Below are 19,753 nucleotides of genomic sequence, written 5' to 3'. Positions count from 1 at the left end.
CTTACCAAGATCAACACCCAAAGAACAAATAATCCAATCAAGAAATGGGCACAGGACATGAACAGACATTTCTGCAAAGAAGACATCCAGATGGCCAACAGATACATGAAAAAGTGCTCCACATCAGTCGACACCAGGGAAGTACAAATCAAAACTACAATGAGGTACCACCTCGTTCCAGTCAGAATGGCTAAAATTAACAAGTCAGGAAATGACAGGTGCTGGTGAGGATGTGGAGAAATGGGAATCCACCTACACTGTTGGTGGGAATGCAAGCTGGTGCATCCACCCTGGAAGACAGCATGGAGGTTCCTGAAAAATTTGAAAATAGAGCTACCCTAGACCCAGCAATCACACTACTGGATATTTACCCTAAAGATACAAAGGTAGTGATCCGAAGGGGCACCTGCACCCAAATGTTTATAGCAGCAATGTCCACTGTAGCCAAACTATGGAAAGTATCTAGATGTCCATCAACAGATGAATGGATAAAGGAGACGTGTTATATATATACAATGGAGTACAATGCAGCCATCAAACGAAATGAAATCTTGACATTTGCAATGACATGGATGGAACTAGAGGGTATTATGCTTAGCGAAATAAGTCAATCAGAGAAAGACAATTATCATATGATCTCCCTGATCATATGATAGTTGAGAGGCAACATGGGGGGTTGGGGGATAGAAAAGGAATAAATGAAACAAGATGGGATCAAGAGGGAGACAAACCATAAGAGTCTTAATCTCACAAAACAAACTGAAGTTTGCCTGGGGGAGGGTGATAGGGAGAGGGTGGTTGGGTTATGGACATTGGGGAGGGTATGTGCTATGGTGAGTGCTGTGAAGTGTGTAAACCGGGCAATTCACAGACCTGTACCTCTAGGGCTAATAATATATTATATGTCAATAAAAAAATAAAAAAATTTAAAAAATATGTTAAATGTACTTTTTTGCAAATAATTTGTATTGAGTCCTTCTGGTGTCTGCCTTTTTTTTAGGTCTGATTCTGCACAACTTTCTTCTCACATTCATGCTACATTGTTTCCTTGGATATTTTGTGTTTTATGTGAGATCATCCTCATTGGAATTTTAATTGTGATATTCTTTGATGCTTAGGTTTAAGGTCAGTTCTTCCATGGAGTAATTGTTTTCCTTCTAACAGTCCTTCAGGGGCAAAGTTTTAATTGTGAATTTTTGAAATACATTGTGTGTGGGAATTTTTGCCCCAAACTTGCAAAAATGTAGCATGTGATTATGAATTAGCAGGGAACATCCGTCCCCACTTTCTCCAACTCAAAAAAAAAAAAACCAAAAAAAATTTCAGATTCTCTTTGCTTTGTGGGTTCTTTCTAGTTTACCAAATTAGAGTGTTATGTTTCAGGCCTTATAGCTTTATATGAGTGTCCTAACTTTCCTCTTTTCAACCCTTAGGTTTTGTTTCTGTTTGTAAGCATAGCCTATTAAAAACAAAACTCTATTAATTTTAGCATTCCTCAGATCTCCAAAGTAAAGTTAATGTATTCAGACCTTGTTTATCTCCATGAATCTGCGCTTTTTAATCAGTTTTGCCTACTTACATAACTGTCTTATCAGCTCAGTAATATTTAAAGGGATGTTTTGTATTTGTCCAACATTTTTATACTCAGATTTTCATGGTATATTTGGATCATGTAACTAGAAAAGTATAAAGCTCACTTTTTATTTATTCCTTTGTTTTATGTAAATTGTAAAAATTTTATTTTATTAATGAGCTTTAAAATGGTATTCATTTTTCCTCTAAAATTGTTAGAATCAGCAAATAGCCTGGCAAGACAATAATGGTTTAAACTACCCTTTTCCAAACCATACCTCTCAGAGTAAAAATCTAAGATGTTCTATAGAAAAACATGTTAATGAAACACTTTTAGGAAGTCATGTGTACTTTATTCCTATCTAGTGGTTTATTTTTATTTATTTATTTTCCCTTCATCTACTGTTTTAAAATACCATGTTAATTAAATATTCTACCCAAATGCACAGCTTTTAATTAATCTTCTTTCACCCATAAAACTTTTTTGAGAGTATCTATTAAATGTGTTGAGAAATATGTAAGTGGTGGTGTAACGAATAAATGTAGAAGAAAATAACATTTGGAAATGACTTTTGAGATCTATTACTTTGGGGAAAAAATTTATCAGGGCCAGATTATGGAAGGTCTTAATTCCAAATGGCTGATAATATCATACCATAGACCAATAGGGTCAGATTTGAGCACTAGGATTAAATATTTACCCAACAAAATATACCTAATCCTGATTTTCCCCTATGCCTGTGTCTTTCTGTACCTTGTAAAATTTAACAACAAAAAAAGAGTAAATTACTTGTGAAAAATCTTCATTTTCACAGCTTCTCAATTTTTTTCTAAAATATAGATGAAATGTATGTTAGATTATTTATTTTTAAGTATTTTAAGTACATTTTAGTCCTGTCCACCATTTTTCCCTTATAGATCAGTTATGATATTCCTTCTGCCATTTCAGGACATTCTGTTTTTTGTCTTCTGAATTTTATTAGAATGGTAGTAATTTAAAAAGAATAGTATCCTATCCACCAGTCTCCCAATAAAATAGTGTTCTTTTTCTTATGATCCCTTTCAATATTTATTCAAGTACTTATAATACTACAGTTATAATAATGATGGCTTTAGATAATCTTGTGGTTTTTCTTCAATTGTATTTTACAAATATACATTTATTTATATAATTATATAAATATAAATATATTTATAAATATAATTCCATATATTTTTTAAAAGATTTAATTTATTTGACAGACAGAGATCACAAGTAGGCAGAGAGGCAGGCAGATAGAGAGGGGGAAGCAGGCTCCCTGCTGAGCAGAGAGCCTGATGCACAGCTCGATCCCAGGACCGTGAGATCATGACCTGAGCTGAAGGCAGAGGCTTTAACTCACTGAGCCACTAGGCTCCCCTAAACATAATTATATATTGATGCATAGTTTTATGCTTAATAATCATATGATACTCCTTTTAGTTGACATACTATTGTTTCTTATACTGAACCCATTTGTTGGACATTTTAAATGTTTTGGCTTTTGTACTTTTATAACAAATTTCGCTGTATCTTCTTGTATATTGTTTTTATTCTTTTGCGTTATAAACAGTCTCCTACTATTGTACAAAATGTGTTTGGGAAAATACACTAGTACTGATTAATAAGTTTACCTAATATAAGAGTTTTCATTTCCCTGACATCTAAAAATTATGAGATCAATAATTATACCTTACCTTTTTAATTCATTTTTATATACCTCATCTTTATAGACAGATTACTCAGTTGTAGTATTTCAGTATTAGAAACTTTGTGTAGACTGCCTTTACTTCACGGAGTATCCAGTTAAGGGCAACAATTCATTCATTTCAACAAGTTTAATGATTTCTATTTTATCATAATTGCATTTGTTTGATGAAACATATATTCCTATCACTTACGTCAACACTTATTTTTCCACAATTTTATATGTATAATATAATGTGTGTATTATATGTGTATATATATGTGCACACATACATATACATACACAAAATAAGGATAAAACTGAATTTTTGACATAAGAAACACAATGCTAACTGTAAGAGCTGTGCTCCTGATATTGATTTTTGTTTAGCAGATCCTCATTCTGCAATAAATCAGAATATTCTTTTGTTAGCTAATTTCTCAAAAATGTCTGATTCTAACTAGTTTAGGGACATTACTGTACAGAGTATAAAAGTGGAGGTTATAAAATTGACAAACATGAGAAATTGAGAGCTAACCATTGGTATTTTCTTTTTTTAAGATTTTTTTTTTTTTTTTTTTTTTGACAGACAGATCACAAGTAGGCAGAGAAGCAGGCAGAGAGAGACAGGAGGAGAGCAGAACTCTCTGCTGAGCAAAGAGCTCGATGCGGGACTCGATCCCAGGACTCTGAGATCATGATCTGAGCCATAGGCAGAGGCTTTAACCACTGAGCCACCCAGGCGCCCCCTATTGGTATTTTCTGATGATAAATTTTAGGAGCAGGAAGCACAGACCAGACTTGGGGACAGTTACTATGGTATCAAATTGGTTCCTGAAGAGTACTACACCTGTTGTATTACGTTTTTTAGGAGGTGCAGATAAATCTGTTTCTTTTTTTTTCTTTTTTGCTAAGGGGAGTGTCTTATATACATGTGTCGTTTATTTCATATGTCCATTTGAAAGGCACTATTTGTTGAAGCAAGCTTATTGTATTGTGCTTAGGCAAGTCGATGAAATAATAGGATTCAGATGTATTTTCAAAAGCTATTTCATTTGAAAATGGTGAAGCAGAAATATTCTACTTAAACTTAGGATTGGGACATATCTTTGGCATTTAATAATATGTACACTATCCAAATATAGAAACCTCATTATGGAAGTATAAACCAGTCTTACCTTTTTTTATGCTGATGTATCACTCAATTTTTGTCTCATTTCTTTGTATTTCTCCCTTAAATCAAAGGCAAATAACTTTTTTACTTACATTTTTTCATGCCTATTAGAAATATGTCTGTTTAGGTGAAATAAGTGTAGTGTAGCTTGTATTATAGTTTTATTTTATTCACTTTAAGAAGTTTATTGATATTGGACTTGTGGTAACTGCTATGAGTAGATTTAATCTCATAGTTTATCTTTTTTAGGTTTTCTTTCTAAACAATATTTAATGTGTTAGTCCATGAATGGGTGAAATGTCTCTGACTCACTTTACATTAAGACATTTATTAAGTTTATTCAGTGTCTGTAAAGTCATGTTAAATGGAGGAATATACGAGCTTGTGCTTTAAGACTTTCCTACCAGACCACTTGATCTTGTTCAGTGTTTGTGCTTTACAGAAAGTGAAAGATGATGCTTCTTGGGTTTGCATTACAGAATATATACTAAACACACCCACGCACATACCCCACGTATAAAATAAGGTAGTGTTTGTGGACCTGTCATAAATAGATAACTGTATACCTGAACAAGAGCTTCTGTAACTGCTTAGTCTAACATGTAATATATAAAACACTCTCCATGTGTGATTGTGATTAAATCTCTTTACAATATCTCTTGTGACTCACATTCCAAGAAAGAAGAGATTTTTAAATATTTTTTATAGGAATCAAGTAAAAACCATATAACCTCCATATTTATATTTGAGTCTGCATCAAACATTTTTCACTTGGAAGAACTTCCAAGAGGAAGAAATAGCATAATCTATTTCTGAATGCCTTTGGTTTTAGGCTGAATTTCAAAGGACTGTCCTTGATACCTTTGCATTAAGCATCTACTCTGTAAGATTAATAGACCTGTTTAGTTTGCATTTATTTAATATTATAAAAACTCTAAAATTTCAATTTTTATGAATCTGTCAACAGAATGTTTTAGATAAGCAAAATGTAGTAAACTCTTCACTGTTCCTAATGAGATTTCCTGGTATAGATTTCAATTAACTTTCATAGTGTCTTTTAAAATGCATAAAGGTATGTCTTGAAATTTTGATGGAAGTTCCTCTGTGTTTGGTTATAAATATTTGGACAAGAATCTTACGATTGCATGTTGCCAGTTGGTTCACTTTTGTCTCTGAGTTATATAACAAATGTATCCAGAACATCCCCACCTTGGAATGGTCAGCTAGTAAGGTGCAGAAGAAAGTATTTATCGTTCCTCATATCATCAAAAACCATGTGAGCCATTTCTAGGGTGCTGGTACTTTTGGACAATTAAGGAATTCTGTATTGAGGCAGAAGGCAGGTGTAATACAAACAATCTCCAGATATGCTTTATACTTTATTTTAGATAGAATAAAGAAAGGATGAAATCTTTTTGGCCAAGCTGTTTCTTAACATTATAATTTCTAGTTTATAGTGATTAAAGTCATCCAGAGAAGAAAGTCATTTGGCCCAGAGAGGAAAGTCATCCCTGCTTTTGCAGAGTCTCAGACAAGAAACAAACCTCAAGTCCAGTACACTTTCTACTGCAGTCCTATAAAGGCTGCAAAAAGAGCTCTAGTCATTTTCCTATTTGTGCTAATAATACTATTAATAGTTGAAAAGGTGTAGTAGGGTATTAGAAGTAGAAGTAGCATTTGTAAAGATATTCAACAAATTTAGAGAAATTTTTAAAAAATCACAATGAGATATCATTTCCAATTACTAAGATGACTATAGTAATAATAAGAAAAAAGGAAATAATAAATATAGAGAATGTGGAAAGATTAGAATCCTTGTACATTACTGTGGGAATATAAAATGGAGTAATCAGAGAAAGCAGTTTGGTGGTTCCTCAAAAAATTAAACAAAATTATGTGACCAAGTACTTCTACTAATAGATATATACTCAAAAGAATTGAAAACAGAGACTCAAAATACAGTTTTATATATGAATATTCATAGCAGCAAATTCTAGTAGTCAAAAGGTGGAAACACCCCAAGTGTCCATCAACGAATGAATAGATAAAACAAAAGTGGTATATGTACACGGTGGATTATCATTCAGCCATAAACAGGAATGATACTCATATACATACTATAACATGGATGAGGCTTGAAAACATTTTGCCAAGTAAAATTAGGCAAACAAAAACATGAATACTATTTGATTCCACTTATGTCAAATGTCTAGAATGGGCAAATTCTTAGAGACAGAAAGTAGGTTGGAGGTTACCAGGAGCTGGGATGAGGGGCAATAAGTCATTGCTTAATGGGTGCACAATTTCTGTTGGGAATTATGAAAAAATTAAGAAACAATGGTGATGGCTCCAAAGCATTGTGAATATAATTAATGCCACTTGTCTACTTTAAAAAGGTTAAAATAGAAAATTTTTGTTGTGGGGCACCTGGGTGGCTCAGTTGGTTAAGCATCTGGCTCTTGATTTTGGCTCAGGTTATGATCTCAGAGTTGTGGGGTGGAGCCTGCATCAGGCTCTGTGCTGAGCTCAGTCCGCTTTAGATTCTTTCTCCCTCTCCCTTCCCCTCAGCTCCACCCCACTTGCATTCTCTCTCTCAAATAAATAAAGTCTTTAAAGAAGAAGACAAGACATTTTTTGTTGTTGCACTTATATATACCACAAAAAAAAAAATGGAAGTAGAAGTAGCAGTTGTAGTAATATAATAGTATCTTATACATTGCTCAGTGTTCATCATGAGACGTGTACGCTATAGTTATATTTTTTTCTGTTCTGACTTGTCATTTAAAATTTGTGTGTTGTATTTTTTTTTCGGGGGAAGAGGGGTTCATTTTTATTTATCTATCTGTCTCTCTCTCTTTATTTATTTATTTATTTCCAAAGCCTAAAAGTTATTTTGCAGTGAGAGGAAAAATTCATTGTTAATGTATTCCTTGAAGATTTTTTTTCTTACAATAGTTCTATAATTGAAATGTAAGGAATTGATTCAAGGATTGTCTTTTAGATATTAATATTCGTGGGGCACCATCCCTAGAAACTAGTACATTATCCTGTGTTGGAAGGCACCAAGCAAATATTTCTTGTATGCATGGTTGAAAAAAAGCATGAATTTATACATTTACATATAGATGTAGAAATTATGTATAACTTATAAGTTGATACATAAAGTTAAACTTTAATGTAGGATAATTTAATATAAAAATAAGACATTAAAGTATGTTGTTGAATTTCTACCTTAAAGATTGATCATCTAAACAATTTTTAAAAAGGAATAATAGAGGGGCACCTGGATGGCTCAGCAGGTTAAGCCTCTGCCTTCAGCTCAGGTCATGGTCTCACGGTCCTGGGATCGAGTCCCTCATCCGGCTCTCTGCTCAGCAGGGATCAAGCCTGATATGGGGCTTGATCCCAGGACCCTGAGATCATGACCTGAGCTGAAGGCAGAGGCTTAACCTGCTGAGCCACCCAGGCGGGGGAAGCAAGTAGGTGGAGAGGCAGGCAGAGAGAGAGAGAGAGAGGAGGAAGCTCTGTGCCTGCTGCTCTGCCTACTTGTGATCTGTCTCTCTCTCTGTGAAATAAATAAATAAAATCTTTAAAAAAAAAAGACAAATATTAACAAAATATTAATTAATATTAACAAAAAAGGAATAATAGAAAATGAACATCCACAGGATACTGCTCACAGATTCAGAGTTGCTGCCGTTACCCATTGTGCTCAAAGTATAGCAGAGTGGTCGTGGTCGGATTTTGCAGAGAGGGCTTGGTCTCACTCAAGTCTGGAAATAGGAAATACAGCAGTCATGTTGAGAATAAATATCCATTGCAATCTTGATTTATATTGAAATAAGAAAACAATTTGAGAAGTTTCAAAATGGAATGTCTAGAGCAACTGCTTTTAATCTTGGATCATTTTTCCCTAGATTCAGGTGCTCTGACAGGAGTAGAGCCCTGATTATAAGGTCTACCAGTTAGCAATATCTACGGAAATGAAATTGGTATGGATTATAAAAGTTAACACTCTATTTTACTGAAAGATATTTTTGAAATTATTATTGAAAAAGGGTATGGATGTTCCTTCTGAGGCCTTTATGTTTGAGCAGCAACTAATTTTTTATATGAAAAAAAATTCCTCTTCATAAGTGAACTTTATTATCATACTTTTATCAGCTATTTGACAGGAAGTCTAGTTAACATTTTTGAGTATCAGATACATTACCTGCATTACATCATTTAATTTTCGTAACTGAGTTTGGCATAATTAGCTTTACATGATAAAAGAAAAAAAACAGACGCTTAGAAAAATTTAAGTTGTACCTTTCATAAGGGAAGAACTAGTGATTGACTCCAGATCTGTCTGATTTCACTGCCTGTGTTTCAGTCAAACATGATAACCACTATACTATGGGAATAAGATTCTAATGTCTGTATTAATTATAATGAGATATGTTCCCTCCCAAGGAGATGCCCCCAAAATACAAATGGAACAGAAGAATGCCTTTTTTTGACCTTACAGAAGTACCATAATACAGTTTTTGTAATGTGGCTTATATGTTTATCTATTCTTTCAGAAAAGTCTCTTCCCTGAAAGTATGTGTTTCTTTGAGAAAAAGAAAATGTGTTGGCTGATACAGGTATTGATTGCTGAGTCAAGTTTTTGACTGTGTGTATTTCTTGGGATTCCAGTAGGAGAGATTCAGCTACCTAAATAACCTACAGTTTTGCCCCCCCCCCCCATAAAAGTTAATTTGTCAAGAATGAGTCCCCTTTCCTTCTAGGTTTTGTGATCTTGCCATCCCCATTACATTCTGTTAAGGGGCCAGATACAAGAATTGGGGGAGAAGAGACATATCATGACCAGCACATAACTATAAGACTAGGCGAACAGTACCAGTATATGACTGAAACTCAGAAAGTCAAAGAAACAGTCCTTCGAGATGTAATAGAGCCCTTAGTTGTATGTTGATTCTAGATAATCTAGTGTAAAGTCCATGGATTTTATATTCAGCTCTTACTGGGTCCCAGTTTTAGTTTAACTATTAATTAGTCCTGTGAATGTAAGCAATTTATATAACCTCTCTGAAACGCAGTTTGAAAATCTGTCAAATGTAAGTAATAAGACATTTCTGGGTTGTTGTGAGGGTTCCCAGTAAGACTTGTAAAGTTCCTAACACAGTGCTTGGCACGTAAGGTTGAGTCAGAAACTCAGATGTAATTCAGTGTTTTTAAAAAGTGATTCTAGGGGGCGCCTGGGTGGCTCAGTGGGTTAAGCCTCTGCCTTCAGCTTAGGTCACTATCTCAGGCTCTCTGCTCGGTGGGGAGCCTGCTTCCCCCCAACTCTCTTTGCCTGTCTCTCTGCCTACTTGTGATCTCTGTCTGTCAGATAAATAAATAAAATCTTTTTAAAAAAAGTGATTCTAAATCTAGATAAATACGGTGAACTGAACATGCTCATCTCTTCTACCTTCTGTACCTCTTCTCTCTCAAAAATCACTAAAATGACACCAAAAGAAACCAAAACAAAAATAAAAGCAATAAACTAACGGGGATAAGATACAGGCAAATCTCACTGACTCAGCAGAGGCTAACACGTTGTAATCTTAGAACGTTGAGGTGAAACCCTTATGAAACAAGCTGCTCTGTCCTACAAAACCCTAGAATGCCTCAGGAAAAAGGGGCACTAGGTACTGTGGAGCTTGAAAAGCAGGAGGAATGGTTGAAACTTTCCATGCACATCATTCTTAATTCAGATACTTACTGTATACCGTAGCAGGACAAAGGAGTAGTCAGACCTGCTAATTTGGCCTCATCAGGCAGGAACTAAAAACTGGGAGATTATCCCAAAATCCACCTTATAGTTACCTTTTTACCCTACCCTCTTCGCCCATATCCTACCAGTGAGAAGATTGGGGAATTTTTTTTTCTAGGCAAAAAGAGCAGCTTAAGAGAAAATGGTGCTACATAGACCTGACGTTTGGGAATTGCCACCACAACCATGAAAAAGCCAGCTGTTTGCAGTTCCTGTGAAGCTTCCCCACATACACAGAATTTCCTACCAGCGTTTTTGTGTCTGAGATTTTCGTACGCATGAAAAAAACATTGGAGAAACATCTTAAATGAGAAAATTACTGACTCAAGCCACCCCCACAAAAAAAAGGAACTTTGAAAAAAAAAAAAAAAAACAGATAATGTGGAAATAGAAGGGCCCTTGCCTCCACCACCCATAACTATAATCAGTGCATTCAGAAAGAGGAAGAAGAACAGAAAAGATGCAACAAAAATTCCCATTTTCCAACAGGGAGAATGATGAAATAAACAGCCATGCTTGGCTTATAGCAGATACCAAATATTGTTGGTATCCCTGTGCCAACAGTGGAACAGTTTCCTTGGTTAGTTGCTCATCCAGTCCATGATTCCGTTCTCTGGAAGAATCTACCTTGTCTTTTTTCCTACTATTGATTGTCAGTAGTCAACTATGGTATAATTTTGTATTTTCTTTCTGGAATACAGTTTGAGGGCATGCATCAAAATATAAACTATGCTCAGTCATCAACCTGCCAGTAACAACTCTAGGAATATTTCATGAGGCCATAATTATATAAGTTCCCAAGGTGCATGCATAAAAATCAAGTTTTTTTAAAAGGAAAATTTTGTAAACATAAATGTGTTAAGTGGGACATGGTAAAATATATAATTAGTGTAATAAAAATAATAGCATAATTATGTTTCTGTAGAAATAACAATACTGTTGAGTTGAAAAAGGCTGTGGTAGTTACAAACTTAATATATAAAATGTATACATCTAGCTGTATATTTACATACACAGAGAGCCCTCCAGAAGGATGTTTGCCTCAATGGTTGTCATTTAGGTGATAGAACTCTGGGTGATTTTTTACCACCTGACACTTTCATAAGAATAACATATTTTGCGTTTCCATTGTTCTTGATTAGTTACTTGTAAATTATTCATTTTATAAATTAACTTTAATTTTAAAGAGTTAACATCCCTCATGCCATTCAGCGTCTTTCTGAATCCTCTCTCCTATATTATTTTTTTTTTCAGAAAATTATCTTATTTTAATGTTATTCTGAAAAAAAAATCAGAAGTATATGTTAGTCAAATTATTTTAAAGATTTTATTTATTTATTTGACAGAGAGAGAGGGAGTGAGCGAGAACAATCAGGAGGAACAGCAGAGAGCCCTGCTTAGCAGGGAGCCCAATGCCTGGCTCAGTCCCAGGAGCCTGAGATCATGACCTGAGCCAAAAGACAGACGCTGAACCAACCTAGTCACCCAGGTGGCCCTAGTCAAATGCATTTGAAACCAAATGCAAGTGAGGCCTTACCTGACATACAACTTGTAGCTTTTAGATATTGGGTTAACATCAGGGCAATGCTGAGGCCATATTTAGCTAGTAGGTAATTATTACTGTTGATAATGAGTATACTGATACGATCATTGCCAAAGTAATTCATTAGAGACCTGGCAGTTTCATAACTTCTCTAAGTCTCAGACCACTCATCTGAAATGAGGAAGAATATTGCCTGATACAGCAGTTTGTTGTGGATTTAATGTGGTACCACTCCATGTAAAGCCCTTTTAACAATCTCTGAAACCTGAAAAATGCCCCCAAAACATCAGCTATCATGACCTGTATGTATAAGAAATTCAGTAACCTAATTGTGTTTTCTTAAGCAGATGGATGATTTTACTTAAAGTATCTTTTATGTAGGATACTTCTTTCCAATGGTAATTTTGAGTTTATTCTTATAGAAGAAAGCTTAAGAGTAGTCTTCTATTACAGTGTACTGTCAGAATGAAGAAATAATGATCAGGAATGAATTTTCTAAACACTACGTTGTCATTTCAGCTAACATACCCTCTTTAACTAGTTCTTGGACCACTGGAGAAACTTGGCCTACTCACAATTAATTACTTAATGATTTCCATTAACCTGTCTTATTAATGTAACAGTTCTTTTTAAGAAGAAATGATTTTCAAAGTTATTAATGACTCTGAAAACTTCGTTGTTTAGTTTAATTCTTAAAGCTTTTATTGGTTTTCTATTTCGTTATGTTAACCCCTACCACAAAGCCTAAACTGAATATTTTTGGTTTCATACGGGAATTGTATTTATCATTTCTAAATCTAATTATTTGCCTGGTATAATATTTTTAAACTTTTTTCTCGTGTGTGTATTTGGAGGAGGATTACGTATTTTTTTTTCTGATTCAGTGACATTTATGTGTATCTAGACTTAAAAGAATATGAAATTAAAGTCTCAGAACTTAGCATATGATAAGTCTACTGATTTGTCAGCTGCTTTTCCCAAATTGATATTGTACAAATAATTTCTCATAATCAAGTTGTAATTTGTATCACAGTTTGGATTTTTTTTTTTTTTAATGAAAAAGCACATCATGTAATTTTTCTTATTTTTTTGAAAAATAAAGGTAAAAAATAAATTTATATTTTAAAATAGGAATAATAGGGGCGCCTGGGTGGCTCAGTGGGTTAAAGCCTCTGCCTTCCGCTCAGGTCATGATCCCAGGGTCCTGGGATCCAGCCCCGCATCAGGCTCTCTGCTCAGCAGGAAGCCTGATTCCTCCTCTTTCTCTCTGCCTGCCTCTCTGCCTACTTGTAATCTCTGTCTGTCAAATAAATAAATAAAATCTTAAAAAAAAAAAAAAAGGAATAATAGATTCTCTTAACTAGACATGGCTGTTGGATCACTTACTCTTCATGTGGACTGTTCCCTATAAATATTTAACTCAGAACAACATTGAAAGACATAGATCCATTTTAAAATATTGGATATTCAGATAAGTTCATATTTAAAGAGGCTTCAGAATCAGAGGAATTGGAGAAAATGTTCTTCTTTGCCCTTTAGTAACTGAGTGAGAAATCTTTGTAAGTAGAAATATATTCTTTTTGGTTTTGTTTCCTCATAAAAGCACTGTTCCAGAACAAGTATCTGGCTTCTCTCTGTTGAAGATATTGATGATACAAAAGTTGAATTTTCTTGGAAAACTCTCAATTCCAAGTGCCCAGTCCATGAAAACTGGCTAATGGCTGTGTGTGCTTTTTTGCTAGCACACTGGAGTAAAAGTAAATACATGAATTCCTTATATTTTAACATAGCTATCACATAAATTCCTGTCACTGTTTTATCTTCTGAATCTTAGAGTGAGAACAGTAAATAACCTCTCCATTTCTTTAACAATGCTTTACTAGAAACACAAATAATGTTACGATCATTCATCAAACATCAGTTATTATTTGTTTGCTTCTTTTGCTATAGGCTAATAACTTTAGTGAGTAGTTTTTCTAGATTCAATTTTGATTAAAGACATTTTATAATTTTCTGATTTATTTTCCAATTTGGACTAGTTGTACCTAAGTTAGATCTCATGTCATGTATGTTGCTGAGTTTGGGGCCACCAAAAGTTCTTTTGCGCTGATTGGAAAAAGGTGAATGGGGTTTTTTTTGGTAAGGCTTCGTTTCAGCGATCTACCCATTGTTTCCTCTAGTGACTACTTCAGTGCAGCCAGGCCAGTGAATTCCACGAGCTATACTCCTTGTTGATAGATTATTGGTCTCAGAGCTGTAATCATAGTCCGTTTATCTTTCCTTGTAGCATCAGAGGCTCCTTGAAATGCTAGATACAGAGAAGGAACTGCTGAAAGAAAAAATAAAGGAAGCTTTGATTCAGCAGACTCAAGAACAGAAGGTAATACTTGAAGTTTGCTCAGAGTGTAGAAAGAATGTGTTGTTACCTCAAATAATTATCTCAAATAATACATTTACTGTCTACCCAACTGTCTTATCATTTACAGGAAATACTGGAAAAATGTTTGGAGGAAGAAAGGCAAAGAAATAAAGAGGCATTAGTATCTGCTGCAAAGGTATTTCTGTCTGTAATATTGGGTTTCTTTCTAAGTAAGTGGAATTTAAACACTGACTTCATTAGTGGTGTCAATCTACTTTTTTGGTATAAGTCAATCTACTTTTTTTTGGTATAAAACCTCATTACAGAAAAATCAGTTTTTTTCTTTCTCGTTTTTCCTGTTAAATTTAGAATTCTGCTATATGTATTATGGTTAAATTTACATTACACAGGACTGGAATGACATCAAAATACTGCAGATTTAGATAATTATTGTTAAAAGAGAATATATGTTGTGACCCTCATAAGTACTTGGTATTAACAGTTATCATCACAAATAACGTATGTGTATATATTTATAAAAAGATATGTGATTTTTAAAGCCAACTTTGAAATACTTCTAAGTAGTGTATCCGTAGATATTAAATATACATATGCCAACAAAACATAGCATTAACTTTTGAGATTTGGATTTAGATTTAAATTTAGTAAGCAAATATTTTGAAAATTTCATATTTGCACATCACCGTGCAATGTGATGACTGTGATTTTGTCTTAAAGAATTTACAGTCATGTAAGTTATTACTTACTACCAGTAAGGCATGGCAGAATGCATTAAGTTATTATGAGTATATAGATAGTACTTCTGTGCCAGGAGTTTTTAACAATAAATTACTTTTGAAATTAGCTGGAAGGGTAGCTAGTATTCTGAGTTGTGAGTCTGAATTTTATTCCATAGATAGGGGCAGACACATTGAAATTTTTGAGAGTAGGTATGATGTAATGATAATTTACATTAATTTGGGGGAAATTAGAGGCAAGGAAAAAAGTTAATAGAATGTATCCAAAGTCTGTATAAAAGATAGTGAGTGGCAGAAGTAAAGTAGTAGTAATAAAGGAAAGAAATAGGCAACTTCTAGAAATAGGAGATGGAATTATCATATATTTTGGGGGTGGATAATATAGAAGGAGGCCAAGTTGGAAACCGCCAGCGTATTGCCTCAGAAACAACATGGAGGTGGTACTGTTTCTTTGGTATAGAATTTGAGGTGCCCATGATATATTCACATGGCAAGGCAAGTAGGCAACTAAATCTACCTGGCAGCTCAGAAAGGAATGACTTGAAGACGCTAATCTCTTTTTCAGCAGACAGATGGTAATGGTAACCATGGAAATTATTGTTATGTATAATCACCTCACTGGAGAGTATAGAGTAACAAGTGGTACTAGGCCTGAACCCTGAAGAACTCCAAAATTTAAAATCGAGAGAGAGGAGAAAGTTCCAAAGAACTGAATAGAGTCAGCCATATAAGTAGAAATAAAAGCAGCATGCTGTTATGCAAACCAAGAAAAGGAAAACAGAAATAGTCAACGATGTAGGAGGTCACTTTGATGTCAAGAAAAGTAGGGATTAAAACAAACAAACAAAAAAACAAAACATGTTATTTGGATTTAACAAAATGGAGAGCTTTGGTAAGCATAGTAAGAGAGTAGTTTCAGGGGAGAATTATAGAGTAAAACAGGAGTTCAGAAAATGGTAACTCACTTTGATAACTTGTCTCAAATTTGGCCAACTGGAAGAAAGAGAAAAGGGTGGGCATCAAAAGTGGGAGGACCATAGACATTACTACATCCCAAAGTATGATGGTTTTCTTGAGAGAAATTCTCCTGTTTGAGTTGCAACTGAAGTCAATACTTTTCATGGAAAACCATTTTACTGAATAACAGGGGTTATGCAGACTTTAGTATTTGGTAGACATTTTCTCCAAAGTAAACAGAGTGAGCCCAGCATCTCCAGAAAACTGTTTTTGTTGCCCATGATAAAAGTTAAGCTTTAAAGCAAAATTAGAATTTTGGAAAATTTGTATCTACTTTCAGATACTTAAAGGCTTTTCTGATGAGATTGATGGTGATATTAACAAATGTGACCTTTGTTTTTGTTATGATATAATGAAATGTGTCAAATTCTAGAGGAGATGCATAGTATACTGAATCAATATTTTCAAATAAAAATGCTTAAGAAATTCATGCATAAAGGACTCATTTAAAGTGCAAGAAAAGAAAATGTGGCAGAATACAAAAATTTCATTGCAACTATATGATTTTCCCTATTGCAGCTACCCTTTAAGAACTATCCCGTGTTGGGCACCTGGGTGGCTCAGTCATTAAGCATCTGCCTTCGGCTCAGGTCATGATTCCAGGGTCCTGAGATTCAGCCCTGCATCGGGCTCCCTGCTCGGTGGGAAGCCGGCTTCTCCCTCTCCCACTCTCCCTGCTTGTGTTCCCTCTCTTGTTTTCTCTCTCCCTATCAAATAATAAATTTTTAAAAATCTTAAAAAAAAAAAAACTATCCTGTGTTAAAATTTTGATATGGAACCATCAATATCTACAAAGATCCAAACTGGCTACTAAGTACTCCTCCCTTTTCTACTGCATATCAGTGTGAGACTGAGTTTTCTTTATGTCCTTAAACCAAAAGCCATACTACAGATTTAATACAGAAGGCAGATATGAGAACCTAGTTGTTTTCTATTAAGTCAAATATTAAGGAGGTCCACAGATTTTCTTCTCACTTCTTCATTTTGGAAAATATACTTATTTTTTCATAAAAGATATTCATTAATATACAGTACATTTAATGTTAATATAAAATTAGTTAATAAATATTTTTATTTTGTCTTGGTTTGAGTTTCTAATACGGTGATCATAATATGTACAACTAGCATAAACAAAAGCTCTTTGAAGTACTCCATAATTTTTAAGAATGTAAAGAGATTCTAAGACCAAATAATTTGAAAACTACTACTTTAAGTTAAGACTTAGTTTCTGTGAAGTTTAGATGTGCCTTGGAAATACTGTATGAATATTTGTACAAAAACAAGTAATTGATTTGATTTTTACACCAATTATTAAGTATGGATAAAAACAACAGCGTCAGAACTAAACCCTATAGAATTCAAGTTTTGTACCTTTTAGGTTAACCCAAATCTTTCTTATTCAAGGATTTATGCAGTCACTCATTCAAATATTTTCATTTGAGTCATTATTTGTTTTGAAGCTTGAGAAAGAAGCAATGAAGGATGCAGTTTTAAAAGCCATAGAAGAAGAAAGAAAAAATTTGGAAAAAGCTCATGCTGAAGAAAGGGAGTTATGGAAGACTGAGCATGCAAAAGATCAAGAAAAAGTATCTCAGGCAATTCAAAAAGCTATACAAGAACAAAGAGAAATAAGTCAGGTTAGTAAAATTCACTCTTTGTAAGTACTTTCTTTTTCCTTATTTTTCTCAAAATGAAGTTTCCTTATTATTATTTTATCTTAAAATCACCGTAGTGGACATACCAGTATTAATTATTTTGCCTTTGATAGTAATATTTTAAACTAATTATTTTTAATGTATCAGTGAATTTGTACTTTCTGATATTGAAAATCATATAATTTTATCTTTACCGTTTTTTAAAAAGTCAGAATCCAAACTTATGTTTAGTTATTGCAACTACACAAAACTCCGGTTTAATTTTTTCTTTTTTCACAAATACATAAGTATGCACACACAATCAATGCAAAATAATATACATAGGTAGAAAGCAGTTTGATTCTCTTAATTATGTCTGATTTATGTATCTGTATATCCATAGCTGACACTGATTATTAGTAGGACTTCACAGATGATCCCTGTGGTTTCATAAACGGTATTATATATCAACAAGTATGGCCTACATACAAAATAACTTTTGTCTACTTAAGTGAACAGTTAAAAACTACAGTACTTTCATTTTCCATAATTGAATTTGCATGGCTCTATTTTCCATATTTTTAGTCTTTTTGTAAGAGGCACTGAAATACCTGAATAAATTTCCCCTTAAAGAAGTGTAAAGAGCAAAAAATAACATTTGTAGAAGTCTTTGTTTTCCATGATAAAAGTATTATATACCCTACCATTGTTTATTCAGTCATGCATTATAAATATAGCTAAAGCGACTAACATTTACCAAACAACCTAGAAGACTTTCTTACAATTCGTTAGCTAATCTTCATGAAGCCTTAAAAATGACAATGCTTTTAATATCCAGGATAAATGTTATGCACTTTTTAAAAACATGTCACTTAAATTTATTGTCAAGCACATAGTCACCCATTTGTTATAAAAATTAAACAGATCTTTATGTAGTATTTGTTATAAGAAAACAGTAGTGTAGTGACAGATCTTATTATTTCTTTGCTTTTTTCTGTTAGAGTAATGATTACTTTGTAATTCTTCTGTTGTTAGTATCATTGAATACATACTGAGCACATATTGTTTATAAGATGTTTAACTGTCAGTTGGTTGGAATTTGATGCTGGTAAGGTCACGATCTTTGGTTAAATTCTGATTTGGGAGCATTTACTTAAAACTTTTTGTGGCCACAGACCACTCCTCTAACCTCACATAGATGTGGACTGTTAGTCACCATGAACTTGGGCAAGAGTGCATGAATAAATCCGCACATGTTCATCACTCCAACAGAAAAGTATATATCACAAAGGGCATAATTCTCTGCTGGTTTGTCGGGAGCATTCTTGCCTACAGAAAAAAAGTATAATATATGATATACTTTAACATCTGTTTGCCACAGTTTCAGAGTACTGTGAAGAAAATCCAAGCCTGTCATGAATAAATGCATTGTATTTATTTTCTTCCAAATGTTTGCATGTTTTAGGTGCATGTGAGAAAGTGAGTATGTGGGTGTGGTGTGTGTGTCTGTGTGTGCTTAACTGCTTTGTGGCTAAGGGAATTGAACAGAGAACATAAATAGCAGAAAAACAATGTTTCCGGTTAACCCTCAGGCTTTCAAATGTGAGGTCGTAATGTCAAGTGTATTCTGTCTTCTTAAATAGCTGCTTTCGTTTTCATGTAGTTGTAGTTAAGAAACTACAACCAAACAATTGTCATTCCATTAGCCCCTTAGAGATTCATAGTTCTAGTTTAGAAAATTGACAAATTACTTCTCTTGGGAGCCATATGAAGTTCATATCTTTGGTTTATTTAGGCCAGTAGGGTAAGCAAACAAATTGACATGGTCAAACTTACTTTTCAGTGTTTTCACATTAATAATTGGAGTGACTTCCTGCCATCTTCCAGGGACTGTACTTATTTCTGGTGATGGAGTAGTAAGAAAAAAAACCAACAACTTGCCTGCCTTCTTGTGAAGAAGACTGATAGGAAAGTATTAAAGCATAATATAATGTGAAATAGTGATCAGTGTCATGAATTAAAATGAAGCTGGGCAACATCTAGAGAGTCAGGGAACCTAAACAGGGTAGTCAGGTAAGGACTCTAAGGAGTCAGCATTTGAGCTGAGGCCTGCATGGAAGTGAGGAGTTTACTTTGTGACTAGTTGGGGAGAGAATGTTTCAGGCAGGGGAATAGCAAGTACTAAGG

The 19,753-nt window shown here is 34.0% G+C and overlaps 1 protein-coding gene across 6 annotated transcripts in view; it reads left to right on the top strand.

The window, feature by feature from the left end:
* Positions 1 to 19,753, top strand: part of CCDC91 (coiled-coil domain containing 91) — a 289,046-nt gene that overhangs the window by 159,592 nt on the left and 109,701 nt on the right. For all 6 annotated transcript variants that reach the window (XM_032855169.1, XM_032855168.1, XM_032855167.1 and 3 more), the window contains 3 exons: positions 14,086 to 14,178; positions 14,285 to 14,353; positions 17,393 to 17,569. In XM_032855169.1, coding sequence (XP_032711060.1) covers positions 14,086 to 14,178; positions 14,285 to 14,353; positions 17,393 to 17,569 — 339 coding nt within the window. The remainder of the gene's footprint in view (positions 1 to 14,085; positions 14,179 to 14,284; positions 14,354 to 17,392; positions 17,570 to 19,753) is intronic.

The sequence above is a fragment of the Lontra canadensis genome, unplaced genomic scaffold, assembly GCF_010015895.1.
Source record: "Lontra canadensis isolate GAN:19392208 unplaced genomic scaffold, GSC_riverotter_1.0 scaffold9, whole genome shotgun sequence".
NCBI lineage: Eukaryota > Metazoa > Chordata > Mammalia > Carnivora > Mustelidae > Lontra > Lontra canadensis.
This window is presented reverse-complemented; position numbering and strand designations above follow the sequence as displayed.